Source organism: Cricetulus griseus, chromosome 2 (assembly GCF_003668045.3).
Source record: "Cricetulus griseus strain 17A/GY chromosome 2, alternate assembly CriGri-PICRH-1.0, whole genome shotgun sequence".
NCBI lineage: Eukaryota > Metazoa > Chordata > Mammalia > Rodentia > Cricetidae > Cricetulus > Cricetulus griseus.
In genome coordinates, this window is record NC_048595.1 from 377,155,126 (window position 1) to 377,174,109 (window position 18,984).

Consider the following 18,984-nt stretch of genomic DNA (forward strand, 5'->3'; position numbering starts at 1 on the left):
CCCAACGGTGCCTAGCCTCCCAGAGTGAAAAGAACACGTAGCAAGCTGTTGGCGCATCCTGCCAACATGGAAAGGTTAATTGTCACACCCAATGCCAACAGACAAGACTTCCAGAGGATTCGCTTGGTTTTGTTTTGTGGCTTTTTTTTTTCTTTTTTTTTACAACTTTAAATACGGAATATAAATAAACTTTACATTTAAAAAATAAAAAGAAAGCCCCCAAAAATATAATCACCAACTTTACAAACTGAAGGAAGTGGACCTGGGAGGGGGAAGAGAAAGTGCAGGGGGAGGTGGGGGGAGAAGGTGGGTGCATCAACCCCAGTCCTCCTAAGGGCTCTAGAGCGCTCCCTCTCTCTCCCACTTCCAGTCTACCAGCTGGCTTCCTGGAAGAAGGTACCAGGTAAAACCACAAAAGGTTTGAGGGGCAATGTGCACGCAGGAGAGAGGACAGCCAGGACTGCCCCTCCCTTGAAGATGTCCGACTGTCCCACACCTGCCCGGAAGGGAACAGCTGAAGCTGAGGCTGGGGCAGTGGAGGCAATGGGCAGTAAACCACGTTGCTACCCCAGCACCACAGGTTCAGTGCGAGCTCCAGGCTGGGTCAGGGCACACACAGCCAGTCCACATAGGGCCTCGGTGTGAATTAAAACAAGGTTTCCTTTGCTCAGAGGCTTGACCTACATCTGCCAGAAAGTCATAATAAATAAGACAGAATTCTCCACATGCAGTGCAGTGCACATGGGCAATACACATCCCACGTAACCTTACCGGGTAGTCTTGGCTGGAGCCAAATATAATAGACAGGTCTCCTGTCCTAAGGAAGAATGACAGGGTCATTCAAAGCCTCCATCAGGACCCATGGTGGAGCAGACTGAAGGGTGCACGAGGAAGAAGACACTGAGTGGAGGTAGAGAAAGGAAACAGAAGTGGATGTAGGGGACGTGGGGAGAGGCAGGGGACGTGGCCCAGGTCACAAGCACACTGCACCTCCAATCCATCAGAGAAGGCGTGTGGCCACCCGCCCAGAGGAGTTCATGTCTTCCATGATTTCATACTTATAAAATGAAAAGCCACTATGGGCTGAGGGGACAGGGAGAGATGAGTGGCAGCTATGGGTGCCATGAGGGTTCCTCTAGTCTGTGCTCCCCATGTGGTCCTGGCATGGGACTACAAGGGACCCTAGCCTGCCTGAAAGTGTTCCCTGCTGGCTGGCCAGGGGTCCAGGAACCAGGCTGGACATGCAGAGGTCCTCTGGCCAAGTCCCAGGTTCCTGGGGCCAGTCCACAGTCCCCTGTGAGGCTCCTGCCCACTTGCCCCAGGTTCTTGGGGTCAAGGAAAGAAGCAGCATGGAGTAGAGTCCTTTGTTTGCTTCTGGAGCCGCAGGGCAGGCAGAAACAGTGCTGCTGGTGGAGGTGGCCGGGCACGCAGGGTGAGGGAAGCACCATTGGCCGTCCGAATCAGGCATCGAGACAGACGGACGAGGGGAACAACATTATCACTCCAAGGACCCCATGGGGGCAATACAGCAAATACCATATTAAATAACCCTGCGGGCAGAACAGAGAGACACAGGGTCAGAGACGGCTCAGGGGCTCCCTTGGCTCCTAGGCCCCATGACAAGACAAGGACTGGTGCTCTTGCCGTCATGTTTCCAGCAGGCCCCAGGGCTGGGATGGTGGAGTCATGGGGAACTGGAGTGGCAGGGCAGATACCCACTTGGAGAGGCTGAGGCACAGTTAGGCAGAAGAAAAACTTGGGGATGATGGGGCTGAAGAGAGCAAATGTCCCTGCTGGCCCTCACCCCAAATCTAAGTCACGGCCAGGGAGTATCAGAGCCTTGGCTTTCTTGATAAGTCCTTACCTGCCCACACGCTTGCCGATGCCCCTAGGCCCCGAGAGTCTCCTTCAGTGCCTCCTTTTCATGTGTGTGCTTAAATTTTCGATGCTTCCCTTTGAGGGGTCGGCGGACTCGAACCGTCCGAATGGTCACCCGAGTTTGAGACGTCTTGGCTGCTCAAGAACGAAAAGTGTTGATGATTAGCACATGATGGTTATAGGGTATTCTCCTTGTACCCCAATGCCTGTTGTGAGCCTTAGGGCTGGCTCAGGAAGTGGACCAGGGGACAGTCAAGGTCAGACTTCATGAGGTCATAGCTGAGTCCCCACTGCTCACCAGGTGTGTCCTCTGGGGATGTGACTGAACCTTGTAAGCCTCAGTTTCTCTATCTGGGAGTGAGGCAAGAGGATGGCCCACCTCATGGGAAAGGGGAGTGGACTACATGGCAATAAGCTGGCCAAGAAATGCCTAACCTAGGTTACATTTCAATGTGGTCCCCAAGTCCTTGTCACTACCCAAAGATGGATGGGCTTATTTTCCCACTTCATGTAGGTGGCCTGGCCCTAGATCCTTCAAACCAACAGGAGGTCCTGCTGACACATGTCTTCAGAGGATGGGTACAACCCACCTTTGTACTTTTGTCACCCTGTCTCACTATATGAAAAATCTGGCTAGAGACATTGTTTAGGAACTGGTTCTCTTGCGCCACAGATGTAGCTGTCCCCTCCAGCCACAGCTAGACTGCAGAAATATCAACAAACTACTCAAGAAGCAGGGTCAGCCACAGTACAGCATGAGTGGTGGCCAGTCACCACTGTGACCCTCTTGCTTCCCATCTCCCTGGCCAGCACTCCTACTGAGACCTCTAGCTACAAGATGAGGAGCAGGCAACTGGGTTTCAGGCCAGAATCAAGACTTTCCTTGGAACTGGGACTGTCATTTAAATTCCTGGGCACTCTGAGAAATAGAATGGAGGACTGGGTCACAGCTTAGTCAGGGGTCAGCCCTGGGCCAAACTTGGACTCTTCCAGGGACTGTGTGCCATGGGGCAAGTCACTTAACCACTCTGTGCCCATGCCTTTAAAGCAGTCGTGACCTCCTAGGGTTGAGAAAGTACATCAAGAGCCAGAACCCCAGCAAGCACCTACTCTGCACCTGGTTCCACTATAAGCTCCTTCATTTCCACAGTGGGTATTATTCATCCTACAGTGTTGGGGAAACTGAGGCAGAGAGCTGTGTTTGAAGCCCTGGCATCTATCTGTGCTTCCCACCTCCAACACTTGCTTGAAACGACAGTTCCTGGGAGCCCTGGGCCAGGCTGACTGTCAACCTCTCCTCCTTCTGGTCTCTGGGAAGCCAGGCAGGGGGCCAGCACTTCCTGAGAGCCACTGGAGAGCTCCTGCCCTCCAGTTATTGAGGCATCCTCCCTTTGATGCAAATTCAGTTTTCTTTGCAGTGTAGAGATCTGGGCAAGCTCAGATGCTCTGGAGGGATGACACCCAGGAGGGCCATGGATACACCCCATAGAGAGCTTCTACACCAAAGACCAGCCCATGCACAGGAGGCTGGGCTGGTCCAATTCACACAACTAACACATGATAGAGGTTTGAGCCTAAGAATTCCAAAGAACCTCCGCCTTTAATCCCAGCACTCAGGAAGCAGAGACAGGCAGGTCTCTGAATTCGAGGCCAGCCTGGTCCACAGAGCTAGTTCTAGGACAGGCTCCAAAGCTACAGAGAAACCCTGTCTCGGAAAAACAAAACAAAACAAACAAAAAGAATTCCAAAGAACCAGCACCAATCTGTGCTGTACTAGAGATGAACCTGGAAGAGTCCCTCAGTGTTCTGAACATTCCAATACTAACACTTACAAATTCTTCTATAGTGTAGAATGTAAAGCAGGTGAGTGAAAACCAAAGAGAGCTACCAGGGTGAGGAAAGAGCCAAGAAGGGAATTTCAGGACCTAGGCTGGGCTGTGTGACCTGGAGCAAGGATCCAACATCTTTTGACGTCAGGGACCTCCACTACAAAAACAGGAGGAGCATCTGAGACTTCTTCAACACAAATCTAACTGTCTGACACTTCTGGCATTAAAGACATGAACTCATCTGATGGATGCTTGAACGTCAGTCAGCCTGTCACATCCCAGCTATAAAGATGCCCAGCCTTTACTTGCAGACCTCCTGTAGATGACAGAAGAGGACTGGTTGGTAGTAAGGACAGGGGCTGCAACCTCATTTACATTGGGAAGAATACAGAGTGTTCTTGGTGAGATCAAATATCTCCAATAAATTTAACCAGAGATGTATCCACCTGATCTCCATCAATAATGGTTTTTGTTTGTTTGTTTGTTTGTTTTTGTGTGTGTGTGTGTGTGTGTGTGGTATATGCATTGTGTGGATTCAGATACATGTGTGTGCATGATTGTGCACATGTGCTTGTGTGCACACAGGCTGGCCTGTTGCACACTGGTACACATGCGAAGTCAAAAGTTGATGTCAAGGTCCTCCTCAATTGCTCTTCACCTCATTTTCTGAGACAGGTTCTCTCACTGAACCTGGAGATCACCAACAGCTAGACTGGCATCTGATGATACCCTGGGATCCATCCATCTCTACTTCTCCAGTGCTGGGATGACAGACACAGCTGTCATCCCCTACCAGGAATTCAAAGTCAGGGCCTCATGCTTGCTTAGAAGCACTCTACCCACTGAACACTCTCCCCAGCCTCCTGGCCCCTATTTAGGGATCCACCCTTTCCCCAGCTGTGACAAAGCAAAGAGGCTGTGGGCTGAGCCCCACAGAGCAGCCCCTAAGCTGCTAGGAAGGTGGTTTACCTCTCTGTTCCCGGGATGTCCCAGGACTTCGAGTCACAGGCCGAGGGGTCACTATTGTCTCACACTTGCAGGCCAGGTGGTCCTCCAGGGTCACTGTGGCCTTCTTGAAGATTGGCTTCTTCCGCACAATCTCAATCTTTCTTACCTGGAGGACAGAGTGAGCAAAACTCCCTTGTAGAAGCCATCCGTGCAAGAACAGTCTCACATGCCTGGCAGTCTCCTGCGCTAGGTAGGTTCTTTCCTCGAAAGCCAAAAGCCAGGCTTGTCTGCAGTGAGGGCTCTGAACCAAACAATAGCAAGGCCTTGCCCTCTGCCCCTCTCAGAGCTTTTCCATCAAAACAAGCCCTTCAACCTAGCTGACCTGGCCTCCAGCTTTGCTATAGCAACCCCTCGACCACCACATATACACACACACCCTGGCCCCCAGAGTGGAAGAAAGGCATTTCCTGGTAGAGCTGGAGTCCTGGAGCACTGGCCAAGGCCAGGGGCTGCAACAGAGTGGGGGAGATGGTTATCTGGAAGGAAGTGAGAAAGGCCTTATCTAGAAGAGAGGCTGCAAGGGGGAGGCAGCCAGCCACCAGGTGTCTATCCCTAAAGCTGGGGACAGGAGATACCGTGACAGTGGGTGGGGAAGCATAGCATGTCATTCATGTGTAATCTGGGTCACAGGGATAGGCCAAAGGCAGAGGGCAGAGAATGAGAGCATGACCATACAGCCAGTGCACCAGGTAGCACTGCTTTTAAGCTTTGTGCTGTGTGCCCATGGGGACCTGAAAAGGGAAGGCTAACTCAGGGTACAGAGACCTGGTCTTCCAGAGTTAGAAGACACCTGAGCCTCCCTGTGCCTTGCCCTATCCACATGAGAGCAGGTGCTTCAGAAACAGCCTCTGGGTCCCTCCTACAGACTAGCATCTGTGCCCCACTCCTTCCAAAATCAAGGTGGCCTCGGTGCTGGGCCATTTGCCAGTGGGGGCCCTGGAGTTCCTACAGCGATTGCCACCTGGAGGACATTCTGTGCCACCTTCATTAAAGACAAAGTTTGCCAAAGAGACAGATGAAGTCTCAAAATGTAGAGGTCCCTGAGTATGATGGAGCATTGAGGGGATCTAGGCAGCTGTCCCGAACATTTTTTAAGTGTCAAATGTTTGAAGACAGGAGCACTGTGGATTATGTCCCTGTAGAGCAGGTGACATTGGCCCATTACTTAGCATTGCACACCCAGACACACCCTGCCTGACTTTGCGTGACTACGGTCTAAGATGCCTTGGGGAGTGCGTCCTAGGAACACCCAGCAAAAGCCCTTCAACCTGCAGCAGCTCATCTGTGGCTCCAGTTGGAACAGGGCTGACGTAAGACGGAGCCTGACTGGCATGACGTAAGACGGAGCCTGACGGAGGGGGTTGGAGTCTGCGCACCTGCACCGGTCGCATCTGCACCTGTGAGGCCCGGCACTGCACGTTGCGGTTGTTGCAGCAGCCAGAGCAGCGCTGCACCTCCACACAGGGTGGCCACACCAGGAAGTTGGCATTGGTGCGATCGATGAGGTTCCGTGAGATCTGGAACACCTCTGTGCGAGTCTTGCACTCGGCAATTACAGCAGGCTCTGCAGCTGCCAGGGAACCTGGGGGGGAGGGGACAGGTGATGGCCGGTTAGGAGAGGATTGTCTTCTTTGGAACCACCCCCATCCAGGCAGCCCTGAACTTGGGTAGATGGCTGGACCACCCTGAACCTCAGTTTACCCCATGTGAAAACAATGAGATCTGCCCCCCAAGAAGCATGGTTGGGATCAGGTGAGATCATCCCATGTGATCTTGTAAATGTTTTAATGCACACCTGTCTCATCATCCTGGATCCCAATTTCTCAGGTTTACACAATTGTGTGATTGGCCCTGAGTCCTCACCCACTATTAGCCTGATGGCTTGCACTGACTGGTCTCTCTCTCTCCCTCCCTCCCTCCTTCCTTTCTTCTTTCTTTCCCCAAGACAAAACTATCCAGGATAGCTCTAACATCAAACTCACAGAGATCGGTCTGCCTCTGCCTCCAGAGCACTGGGATTAAAGGCGTGTGCCAACACCATCTGACTGCACTGGTCTATTCCTATATGTCTCTTTCTTTCAAAGCCTCATCTATCTACCTCATCTGTGATATGGGGTAACAGCAGAGCTATGCCTCTCACCAGAGGTAAAAGGAAGATGGTGGGTGAAGCCTACAGTAAGTGCTGCCACCTACAGAGAAAGGGTCACGGATGGCTGTGGGGCTTGGAGACCTGTAGGTTCTGCCAGCCACATCTCTGGTGACTTAGAAACTGTAGGTGGCCACCTGCTTCAGCCTGGAAGGGTTCTCTAAGGCCTACAGATCTACTGGCTTGATCTCTGCCAAGGAGCAACCAACAGTCCTAAGCTTAGTTTGGTGCCTCTGCATTAGGCCACAGTGTAGACCTGGGACAGTGGACAGAGGACCTTGGGCTCAAGTGTCACGGATTAGCCCTCTGACCTCAGTCCTTCCATTCCAGTCTCTCCACTCTTTGGAGTGCAGCTAACAACATCTATTCCAGGGCTAGAGTGAGGAAGCAGCTGAGTATAAAACCAGAGGCAGAGGTAGGCAGATCTCTGTGGATTCAAAACCAGTCTGGTTTACCTACATAGCCAGGGCTGTGTAGTAAAATCCTGTTTCAAAAACAGAAAGACTCAAACCACTATATTTTAAAAACAAAACTTAGGGCAGAGTGCTTGGTAACTCAACTTCAAAGACAGCATCTCATTCAATCCTAATAGTAGGAAGGGATTTGGGAAGTGACTCCCAATCCAGGATGGCTGTGTGCCCTGGGTTTTCTTCCCTGGATCCTACCCTTTGAGGGGGCCGCTATCTGGACCATTGGTTTTACCTAGGCTCCTCCTCCCTCGAGATGAGTTTTCTGTCTTGCCTCCAGAGTGTACTCGGGTCATATTTAGGTCCAGCTCAGCTCCATTTTCATCTGCAAGGGAAAGCATAGTCAGGAATGCTGGCCTGGGTTGAGGATAGCATCTACGTCCTGAGACCCTGCCCTTAGTGCCATCTAAACCTGAGGTCCCTGGCCCTGAAGAGGCAACCAGGCAAAGCCTTGGGCAGCAGAATGGTTTGATGGGGCTGGTGGGGCCTGATTGCATATTTGGGAGCCTTCAGCCTCACTCCGGGTTTTTAGCCCCATTTTTGGCCAGAACCCATGTCAATGGAGTTAAAAATAACCCTTCCCCTTTGCTACTGTCAGCGAACCCTCTTCAGCCTCCAGGGTGGAGCAGGGACCCAGAGCACTGGAGGCCAGTTCCCAGTGCCCTCCAGAGTGTTCCCATAGGAAGTGCCGAATGGAGAAATTCCCAGAATCCCCTAGGGGCTAGCAGGCGCAGTACAGCCTTCTGGAGCCTTGACAATGGCCCTACTGGTCTGGAGAGAAAGGGTGGAGAGGGAAAGGGGAGGGCTTTCTGCCCCCTTTCCAAGCTTTGCTCCTCTTCCTGTCACTAGCCAAAGCTCCCTTCTCTTAGCTGGAGTCCTTTCTTCTCAGTGCTACCAGCTCTCATTGGTGACATCTCCACCCCGACACCTCGATGTCCCAAAGCATTGGCTGGGGCTGCCTTGTATTACTAGGAGTGGAGGGTGGTGAGAAGGCTTTGAACTTGATCTTCAAGGTGAATAGCCCCTTTTGTCTCTTAATGGTGAGGAACAACAAATGAACCGAGGGAGGCTGGAGATGAGCCTGTGCTATCTCCTTACGGCACATTGGGGCTCATGTATCTTCCCCAGCCCACTGGTCCCATCAAAGGCAAAGGCTTCTGCCAGCTGCTGCCCCATCTAGGATCCCTGTGATCCTGAAGATCGCCACTGACTCATTAACTAGTCTGCTTCATCCAGCCCAACAGTGTTGACCACATCAGCCTGTCTGTCTGTCCCTTATTCTCTTCCTTTCTCTCTGCCATCTCTGGAATGTCCCTGGTGGGGAGGAGATGTGGAGAGATGTGCTTTGTGGAAAGGTTAAGTTGATTAGGAAAAAAATAGCCACATGGTTGCCTCGAAACAGGCCTGCTATTGAAAACCTCACATCCAAGATCCCGACCCCCACCAGGGGTGTGGAGGGGCTGCCTGAGCTGGGCGGCAGAGCGCCTTGGAAAGAAACAGCAAGAAGGCTAAATTTGGAAGTTGCCCCATTGTGTGGCCAGGGTTGGCCAGCCGGGCACGGGTGGGAGACTTCGGGTGGGGGCCCCCGTGGTGAACAATAGGTGGGCCCAGCTGGGGCCCCCTCCTGCCTGCCTTACCACCCCCCAGCCCAGGCAGTATTGAAAGGGCCCGAGAATGCTTTTGAGAAGGAGCCAGGGGCCCAACAGAGAGAGGAAACAAAGGCAGGAAATGCTGTTCCCCCGTAGATAGCGTCTGGGCAAGAATTACAAAGTGACAAAGAGACAGGACCCCAGAGGGACAAGGGCCTGCGGGTGTGTGGGGTGGGGGTGGGGGGCTGCTGAGCAGGGCTCCAGGGACCAGGCCAGAGGTTAGAATAGAATGGAATTTGCTCTGAAGACAGCATTTATAAATACATTCCCAGCCCAACCCGTCAGCCCCGCCACGTGTATGCCACCAAGCACGTGCCCATTTGCCCAGTGCACTCTTGGGCATGGGCAGGGCTGTCAGCTGGTCCTGGCCAGGTGTCCCCAGGAGACCTTGCCGGCCAGGCCCTGGGCCAGGGAGATGACTTTTCTAGCCCTACCCTCTTTAGCTGGGTCCACACCTGGATAGGTGCATGTCCTCAGTGCTTTCTCTCTGCCTGCCCTGCTCCAAGACCACACCCTCTGCACCAAGCCAGAGTCACACACGGCTGCTGCTTCCACCACACCCCACGTCCCAGGTACCGACCCGTCTTCCTACTCTGCCCTGCCTTGCCCTGGGTAGGTGCAGTCATGCCTTCACTGGGTTTTGCCATGGTTCTAGTTCCCTTATGTCAAGAGGAGTGTCGCTTCCTGCCCCCCCCCATCATTTCCAAGCACCAACGGAGGCTGAGGTTCTGGAGGAGGATCCAATTTACCTACGGAGTCTCCATGTAGCAGGCGCTGAAGGTCATCAAAGGAGCGGATGGAGTGGTCACTGAGCATTTCATAGAGTTCCTCTGGAATGGGGTCGCCCTGTTAGGCAGACACATGGAATTGAGTAAACTGGGGTAAAGGCTCACCAGGCAGACATGGCTGTCTTACCAACCACATGCTTTCTTGCACAAAGTTCTTTCAAGGATTCCCTGTCCGTCCATCTGTCCCCCATCCCCAGTAAATAGACAGTAAGGGTGGAGTAGGTGGGATCCAAGGATGAACCATCCCAGCCCTCCAAAGAATCCAGACTTGCCCCCAGCTCCACCGGCTCATCTACATCTGTCTCCTCCATCAGATCACAGGTCCTGGAGAAACTCCAACAATCTCATTTCTTGATACTTTCCCTCCGCACCTGGTAGCTAAGATGGGCACATACACCTACACCCACACTGTTTGTGCAGGACCCACAAACCAGGTGTGAACAGAGGCTTCACTCAGACAATGACAGTGAAGTGTGTGTCCTAGCCTCCTTCCCCAGCCCAAGAGGGGCTTAATAATGAATAACGCTTGCTGAGCTTTGTGATCTCAGAAGGCTGTGTGTCCCAGGGCTACTGACTTAGTCCCTGCCAAAGAGGAAATAAGGGAATCCTCAGGCCCAACCGGGAAACCTGAAAGCTTACCCATGCATGCCCCATGCCCAACCAAACTCTATTTTTAGAGCCCCTCTGGCCTGTCACCAAACACTTGAAACTTAGTTAGAACCTTAACAGGCCTCACTACAAGCCAGCTTCCTCCAGGGAAACCGCAGGTCCTGCAATCACATTCATACAGCTGGAGAGGAAGATCCCATAGCCCCAGGAGTCTCAAGAGAGAGGTGAGGGCAGAGGAAAGTGTCCTAGGGGACAAAGGAAAGTCACAAGATGCCAAGGCATGTCTGAGGTCTGGGACCATGGTGTACACACATGTGACAGCATGCACACAATGCAGGCTTGTCACAAGGCTTGAGAGGACTAAGCCACTCTGTGCCTCAGTTTCCCTGGACTGAGAAGTGAAGAAGCCCTACCCTATGTTCACTGAAACACCCTGGGACTGGAACTTTGAGTAACTAAGCACAGGTGTGTGTGTGTTTAGGGAGTGGGGTGCTGCCCTCATAGTCTAAGGTGGAAAAGAAGTTCTTACCCCTGGCCAGCTAGCGGGGGTTGGGGGGGTGGGGAGGGGGCAAAGCTATGTGTCTCAGACACTTGTCAAGAGCCAGGTGCATGATGCCCAGGTGCATGATGGCCAGGTGCCCACCTACAGTCCCAAGCTACCCTGGAGGCTGAGGTAAGATCTCTTTTTTTGTGTACTTGCTTGTTTTTGTCAACTTAACACAAGTTAGATTCAATGGTGAAGAAGGACCCTCAAATTACAATATACCCCATCAGACTGGCCTGTGGGCAAGCCCAGGGTATATTTTCTTGATTGGTTGGTTGATTGATTGATATAAGAGAGCCCAGATCACTGTGGGTGATGACACCCCTGGGCTGGTGGACTATAAGAAAGCAGGCTATCAAACCATGAGAAGCAAGCCAGTAAACAGCACCCACCATGGCTTCTACTTCCTTCAGTTCCTGCTTCCAGATTCCTACACCGCCTTCCCTCCCTCAGTGTTGGACAGTGCTGTGGAACTGTCAGCTGACACAGAATCTGTCCTCCCAAGTTGATAGTGTTTTTACATACAACCAAAAATCTAAGACAGTTTGGGTTTGCTTTTGAGTTTGTTTTTTTTTAATTAAATTAATTTTTTTGGTTTTTCAAGACAGGGTTTCTTTGTGTAACAATAGCTCTGGGTTTTACTTTTTTGAGACATGGTTTTATGATGCCCTGGCTGGCCTGGAACTTGACACATAGATCAAGATAGCCTTGAACTCAACTATGCCTCTACTAAGTGCTGACATTAAAGGTATGAGCCACCATGCCTAGCAGGAGGATCTTTTGAGCCCAGGAGTTCCAGGGTAGCCTGGGCAACATAGAGAAACCCAGTCTCTCTCTCTCACACACACACAAAAGCTTTGTGGTCCTTGAAAGTTGTAGTAATATTTAGGAAAAACTCCTTAGGGATTCAGTTATACCCACCTCTGGTCCCCCATGTTAACCTAGGAACTCGAAGATACAGGCTGGGAGCTGAGGGGAGCATAACACCTTGAAATCTATGAAATCTGGCTCCTGGAACCCCATTCAGCATCTGGGTCACTTTGTTCAATCATGGAGTTTATAAACCTGCCTGGTATCCTAGGGATGTTAGAGGTTTGAAGGAGAGACTGGGGTGGGGGCAGGGGCTTGGTGTCCCATAGTGTCTACAGCTTTACAGTTGGACAGAGGTGTGCAGGACAGATGGCTCAAAGGTGGACTGGCGAAGGCTACTGCCCCCGAGTTTTGTCAGAACTGGTATTCAAAAGACTTCGATTCCTTGCCTCACATTGCAGGGTGACCTCTAGCTGGCCACTGCTTCTCTCTGGTCTTTCATCTATGAATTGAGGATGTTAGAAAATATTTTATTGTGTTCTAATGCTGCCTGGGGGTGACAGAAGGAGCAGAGGATAGTGGGTCAAGGAGGTATAAGGTAGCTTGCTTGTCCAAGGGAATGAGAAGTGCGGGGGGGGGGGGGTTTGTGTCTGGTGCTTCTGCCAGGATCTCCTTGTCCTCTCAAGGAATGGCTGGAGCTGCCAGTGAGGTAAAGCAAGCTGAGCCCTGAACAGACCTAGTGGACACCACCTCAGGCCCTAGTCCAAACGGAGACCACCGTATGGAGACAAACTCACCCCTGAGGCTGAGTGGGGGAAACCACAGATGGAAACTGTGGAGGTGGGAAAAGCATTCAGCTAGTGCTCAATAAATACTGGAAAATAAGTGAAGGGTTGTGCCTTTCTCCTTGGGGTCCATCCTCTTGGGTGTGATCCTTCATGCCAGGCACTGACTGAACAAAATGCTGTACTAAATACAATCCTGAGGCCAACTCTATCATTAATCCCATCTTCCAGATGGGAAAACTGAGGCTTAGAGACATTATTCTCTCCTAAGCGAGTGCCAGGATAGGCTCCAATGCTACACAGATAAACCCTGTCTCAAAAAAAAAAAAAAAAAAAAAAAAAAGAAAGAAAGAAAGAAATTAATCTACAGCCACAAGTCTAGAAAACTAGTCAGTGGCAAGGGTGGGTCTCTCCCAGACCATAGCATGCCTAGCCTCTCCTGGCTCATCAGGAACAGTCAAGCATGCTTTCCCTCTGTTCCCTCTGTCCCATGCTGCCACTGGTCCCAGCATCATTTGAAGATTCCTGCTGTTTCCTTGCCCTTATCTTACGGCAATGATCTCAATTACAGTGATGGTACCCCAGGGGACACTGATACCATCTGAAGACATTTTTGGTAATCATGGCTATTGTCATCAATGGATGGAGGTAGGGTTGCTATTCACCATCCCACAGTATGCAGGATGTCACACAGGATACAGCATCACTAGCCCCAAATACCCAAAGTGCCAAAGGTGACAAACCCACAATAGAGGAAAACCTGGAGTAAAGGGAACCAGGGTACTCAGAATAAATCAAAAACCTTACTTTCAGCTGGACATAATAGCACAGGCCTATAATCCAAGCTACTCAGAAGGCTGAAGACAGCCACTCTGGGCTAAAGAATAAGTTCAATGCCAGCCTGGGGTATGGAACAAATTCAAGGCCAGCCTGGGACACTAAGTAATACCCTGTCACAGAATAAAAACAAAGGAAGGGCTTGAGTGTGTAGCTCAGTGGCAGAACGATTCCTAGCATTGGTGAGGCTCTGGATTCAGTCCAGTACCATTGACAAAGAAACAAATGGTGCTTTCCTCCCTTAAATGGGGTTAACACAGCTGTTTCTGGGGTTCCTGGTAAGTGTAACTGTACAGAGCAGAGCAGCCCCAAATAAAGAGCATTTAACTAGCTATTATTGCTATCATCACCAATTCTTCCATACAGCTCCTTAAGGGCAGCATGACACGAATGTCCTGGGCCAGACACTCACAATACTTCAAGGATGGTGACAGATGGGTGGAGAACTGCCCTCCCCTGGGACAACAGAGAGTGACTTTACACAATCCCCCATGCTGGACCACAGGAAATGGCACCTAGCCCCACACAGATACTACCAGGTGTCCTGTGGGCTGGTGGGTTTCTTCCGGGCCTAGGGGTGTGAACATTTAGCATGAGGTCTACTCCTGGATGCTGTGCTCTGGGAAGTCTCAAGAGAACATGTTTGCAGTCAGAGTCCATGTGTTTGTGTGTAACCCACCCTCAATATGGAGCTGCTGAAGCCTGAATTTTCTGCCACAGGTTCTAGAAGCCTCCAGGTGTGCACCTCCAGATCACCTCCATACATAGGAAAGGACACCTGACAGCTTGAAGAAGCTGCCCCAGATCTCAGGCCTGGGGCTCCTGGTAGGACAAGGGTGTGGCTTGGAAGCAGTTGGGGCCAAACCAGCCTGGCAGCCAAGAGAAACAGCCTCCTCCCTGCCCTGTCCCACCCCCAAAGCCAGCTGCAGGAGGCACGAGCAAGCATGAGGCCAGGTGAGTTACCTGCTCCCAGCTAGGCTGGCAGATCAAAAAGGCTTGCACCCCACCCTCCACCTGGGCCCCAGCACAGCACAGCACACATGCATACACACACACAGATACACACTACACAGCCTCTGCCACTGCAATGAGGGAGACAGGCTCTCCGCCCAACACCCAGGGCGTTGTCTGTGGCTGGCAAAGGCAGAAGCTGACAAGGCCTCCTAGTGCCTGCCTGCTTGCCTCTCAGGCCGTATTTAGAAGAGATGGCAAAGATGAACTCTTTGAAGGAGCCCTTTCTGGGCACAACATAGAATAGAAGCCTTTTGGAGCCAGCTTTTCTAGCCAGCAGTTCCCTTCCTGGTTCCTGGGTTTACACTTTCCCTCAGCCTCCCCCTGTTTTTGCAACCCAGCCAGCCCACCAGCGTCCTCTACCTCTGCTAGAGCAAGAGAAAAAAATCTCAAAGCTGGAAGAAAGGACCTGTCTCCTATATGTGCCACCCTGGTGGCCCATTGCAATCACTGCTTCCCACCTCAAGAGGAGCCAACTCCCCTGTCATTTGTAATACTGAATGAGTGCAACTTGCTCCATATTTTAGGTAAGAGAAACTGAGGCCCAACGTGCTTCTCCTTCAGTGTCTTTCCAACTCCTTCGTCCCTGCTGACACTCCAGATTGAAGACAGAGAAGAGTGTATTCTAATATCTCACCATGGAGGAGGGGCAGGCTTACAAGCCAGATGCCCACAGTGCACTGTGCCATGAGTGGCTGCCCTCGGGGACCAGGGTTCATCAAGGTTGTGTTAATAAAGTACCCTGGCCTGGGCCCAACCCACCATTCATAGTTCTTTCCACACTTGTTTGGTGATTGTCCAGGCTACAAGCACCCCACTAACACAGTGGGAATCAAGACAAAAATCTCTCTAGTGTAGTTTGCAATTCATGGGAGAAAGCAGGTAACAGACAGCTAAATAAATCAGACCTTGAAAAGTTGTCATAGTCAGGTATGATAGAGGTGGCAGTAGGAAGATCAAGGGTTCAAGGCCATCCCCACATACATACATAGTGAGTTGGAGGGTAGCCTGGACTTTGTGAGACCCTGTCTCAAATAAAAAAATGGAAGGAAAATATATCACAGAAAAAACATCAAAAAGATGGAGGGCATCAGGAACCACTTGGATTAATTCCTCCACAGAGGCACTTCCTGATTCTTGCACTAAGACCTCCAGAATCTGTCTGACCTTGACACTTCCGGGCAGGGGGATTCCAGCAAGCGGGCTTCCCCACCCCCTGTGGCCATTAGCAAGCCAGAAGGAGAATGGGTGGTTGGTGGCTATGGGGCCCCTCTACTCCTTCCCGGCAGAAGGGTGCTGAGGCAGACAGATTGTCACATGACAGTAACCTTCTGGGAAGTCAGCTCAGCTGATGGAGATGGGGGCCTCCAGAGCCTTTTCTGACTTTCACCCAACCCTGCCTCAACACTACCAGCCTGCTTCCAACCCCTAGGCCTCCCTCTAAACACAGTCCACTTCAGGGTTACCTCCAGAAGCAAGCTCCTCCTTGTGTATTCCTACACGGTTGATTAGGAGCTTGCCTGGACTGGTCCCCGTGGGGACAGGTCCTCATGATTTCAGTCTAGTACTACTCATGCTTATCAGGAAAGTCAACTGCAAAACATAGTGCAATCGGGGCCCAGAAGTGGTCTATGCAGGAGCAAGGATGAGTTTCTGAGCTGCAGCCTCAACCCCAAGTAAGAATATTCATGAGAATGGTGGGGTGCTGCTGGAGGAAGCTGGGATGGTAAGAGAAGGCCTGGGAAACCTCACCCAGATGTTACATAGCCAGCAGAGCCCATCAGACCGCAGGATGCCACACCCCTGACACGATTAGCCAAATAGGGAGGGTGTAGGGTACACACTCATCAGGTAAGCAGGACCGTAATGTCTTGGAGGTCAAATGGACCCTTATTTGAAATGGAAAATGCCTGGCTATCCGTGCACTCGGGGTCACTTCAACATCACCATCGGCCACGTAGAGGCCGTTGAAAACCCGTTACAAGAGGGGGTAAGGTTTGAGGGGTGCCAAGCTGCTATAACCAGGCCAAAAATGGATGCTGTGGAGTCCAGATCAGGATCTGGGATTGTCCCTTTCTCCTTAGATTCCCCCCCCCCCGCGCCGGAAGGAAATGGGTGGCTACAGAGGCGGTGAGGTGCCACGGCCCACGGCGGGCCCACCTGTTGCGTGGGGGCGGGCACCTGGCACTGAATGTACAGAGGGGCTGTACGTGCGTGCGTGCGTGGGTGTGTGAGCGCACGTGTATTAGGGCCGCGCGCGCGTGTGTCCCGCGTGTGCACGGGCGTGGTGGCGGGCGCGCGACCTGGCCGCCTTAATGCGTGCCCGTCGCTCTGCGCGCCCGCCCGCCCGCGGGAGCGCAGCATCGCCTCCGGCCAGGAGTGTGCATGCGTGGGGTGAGTGAGCAAGTCGGGGGCCGGGCGGGGTGGGCTGCAGAGAGCAGCCGCGGGGCGCCGCAGTTCTCAGGACGCCCTGGCACCGGGCCAGCCCCCAGGTCCCCGCGGCGCGGCAAGGCGAGGCGGCATCTGGGGCCTCCCGGCGTCCCGCCCCCCAACAGCTGGCCGCGCCCCAGGGGTCTGCAGGCGAGGCGGGGAGGGGGCGTCGCGAGGGGCCTGCAGCGGCCGGGCCATGCCCAGCTTGCTCTCTTTCGGGCTCCGGCCACGGGTGGCAGCCACGGAAGGGCGGGGCCCCCAGGGCGGGCGGCCGGCGGCCCTCGAGGAGCCCCAAGAACAAAAGGAGACGGCTACGGCTCCTCCGAGGTCAAAACAACCTGCGCTGGCGGTGGCCCAAGGTCGGTCCGCGGCCTAGGAACCCTCCGCCTTAACCCCTTCTCTGCCGCCGCCGCCGCCTCTTCCCTGCTGTTGGCTGCGGGCGATCGGGATGGCCTTGCCCGCAGCCGACTAGGCGCAGGCTCTGGACCTCAGCGGGCGGAGGCGGGACGGGACCCGGACTCGCCGTTCTCCCGGCCCTCGCCTAGCTCCAGCTCGCGCCTCCTCCTGCCCCGCCCCCTTCCCACCTGGATTCCCGGTAGACTTGCCAACTCACTGCTACGTGAGGCTGGGAGGGGTAGGGGCACCGATCCGACCTGATCGCTCCCGCAGACGTTTCCATACCCCACCTCCCTTGCAGCTAGGCTTCTGCAGGCGCGCGCTCCGCAGCCTGCATGCGGGGGAGAGAGGTGCTTCCTCTCGCAGGGCGGGGGCGCAGGCGCAGGTATGGCCCGGCCTCAGACACACACCGCCCCTGGGGCTGGATTCCAGCAGAACTGCCCCCCCCCCCCGCGGCCCAGTCTTGTCTCTACTCCAAGTCTGAACCTACCGTGTGTCTGTCTGCCTGTCTCTCTAGTGTCTCTGTGCCTCTCTGGGCCCCCTGCGCCAAGATACAAGGTGCTTTTGGACCGTCCAGCACGACCCCGAGGTGCCCAGTCCAGCCCAGTGCAGAAGCTTGGGTGGGACCAGAACCCTCGCCAAAGGTCTCTGTGGATATCCTGAGTTCGAGGGCGCACACCACTAGGGCAGTCCGGATCCTGGGTAGAACCAAAGCCCAGACTGATTCCAAGGTGGATTCAGGAGGACGCGATGCCTTAGGCACCCTAGATACCACCCCATTCCTTCTCCCCTGTCCGGGAAGGGGCTTAAGAGGGCAGGGCAACACACACCTTTCCAGGACACTAAAATGTTTAGGGATCTAGGTTGATCCACTGGAAAGAGAAACCCACCGCTGCCTCCTCGTAGAGCCCAGAGCCTCGGACCTGGCCTCCCAGCCCTTGGGGCCACCCAGTGCCCAGAGCCTGGCTCACGCGCTGCAGGGCTCCAAAGTTCACTGCAGGGAGAAGAGGGGGTAGCCAGGCATGGGGGTTGGGGCGGCGAGGGAAGGATCCAGCCCCGGCCGCCGTCGCAACTCACCTCGGCGCTGACCAGACGCAGGTAGCAGCAGAGAGGCAGGAAGAGCGCCCAGCAACGATTCATGCCGACTCCGGGCCCGGCCCCGCGGGGCCCCGGACGCGTAGACGGAGCGCGCCGCCCCCGCGGCCAGGGTGGGGGGCTGGGGAGGAGGGTGGGCTCCGCTCCGGTACGCCGCGATCAGGCGCTCAGGCCGCTGCAGCCGCCGCCGCGGCTCACCCGCATGGCCCCCGGGCGCCGCCGCCCCCGGCCCCGGCTCCGTCGCTGGGGGGCTGGGGAGGACCTGGACACGGGACCAGGGTCCGAGGCCGCTACCTGGGCGGATCCCGAGCCCACGCGAGCATCCACGGCCGGGGGGCTGCGTCGCGAACCAGCCAAGGCGTCTAGCCGTGTGGGGGCGCGCAGGGGACTCCAACCTCCGAGAGGAAAAGGAACACGGCAGTCGATGGTTCGTCTTTACTCGTCCGCTAAAGGCGTGTTCCTCTGCCCGCTGGCTTAGCTTTTCTGCAACATTTTTTGGAAAGGCTTCCCAGATCAGAAAACGCAGGGCTGAGCACCTCCTAGCCCAAGTCTCCCCCAAAAAACTTTTTTCCAAAGTTGGCTTTGCAGCGGCGGCCCAAGCACCCGGGCAAGGAGAGGTGCAAACTCCCGCCCGGGCCGGGTGGTGGGGCGGGAGCGTGTGCGCCCTGGCGCGGGGCCTGAGCGGCGGGCACGGCTGCTCCG

General features: G+C 53.9%; 1 protein-coding gene across 1 annotated transcript; it reads right to left on the reverse strand.

The window, feature by feature from the left end:
- Positions 1-1,888: 1,888 nt before the first annotated feature.
- Positions 1,889-18,327, reverse strand: Pdgfb (platelet derived growth factor subunit B). The gene is made up of 6 exons (XM_035439187.1): positions 18,265-18,327; positions 9,727-9,823; positions 7,564-7,653; positions 6,092-6,297; positions 4,677-4,821; positions 1,889-2,013 (listed from the first exon to the last, which is right to left on the reverse strand). Exons 1-6 carry the CDS (start codon positions 18,325-18,327, stop codon positions 1,889-1,891), a joined length of 726 nt encoding a protein of 241 aa, XP_035295078.1.
- Between the last annotated feature and the right edge of the window lie 657 nt (positions 18,328-18,984).

Bases quoted from the DNA above. Each gene is read 5' to 3' on its own strand.
- Pdgfb (XM_035439187.1), bottom strand. From the start codon at position 18,327: ATGAATCGTTGCTGGGCGCTCTTCCTGCCTCTCTGCTGCTACCTGCGT. The intron at 4,822-6,091 runs GTGCGCAGACTC...TCTGTCCTCCAG, and splicing joins TGCAGATGCGACCGGTGCAG to GTAAGAAAGATTGAGATTGT. The intron at 2,014-4,676 runs GTAAACCACCTT...GTTCTTGAGCAG, and splicing joins GACATCCCGGGAACAGAGAG to CCAAGACGTCTCAAACTCGG.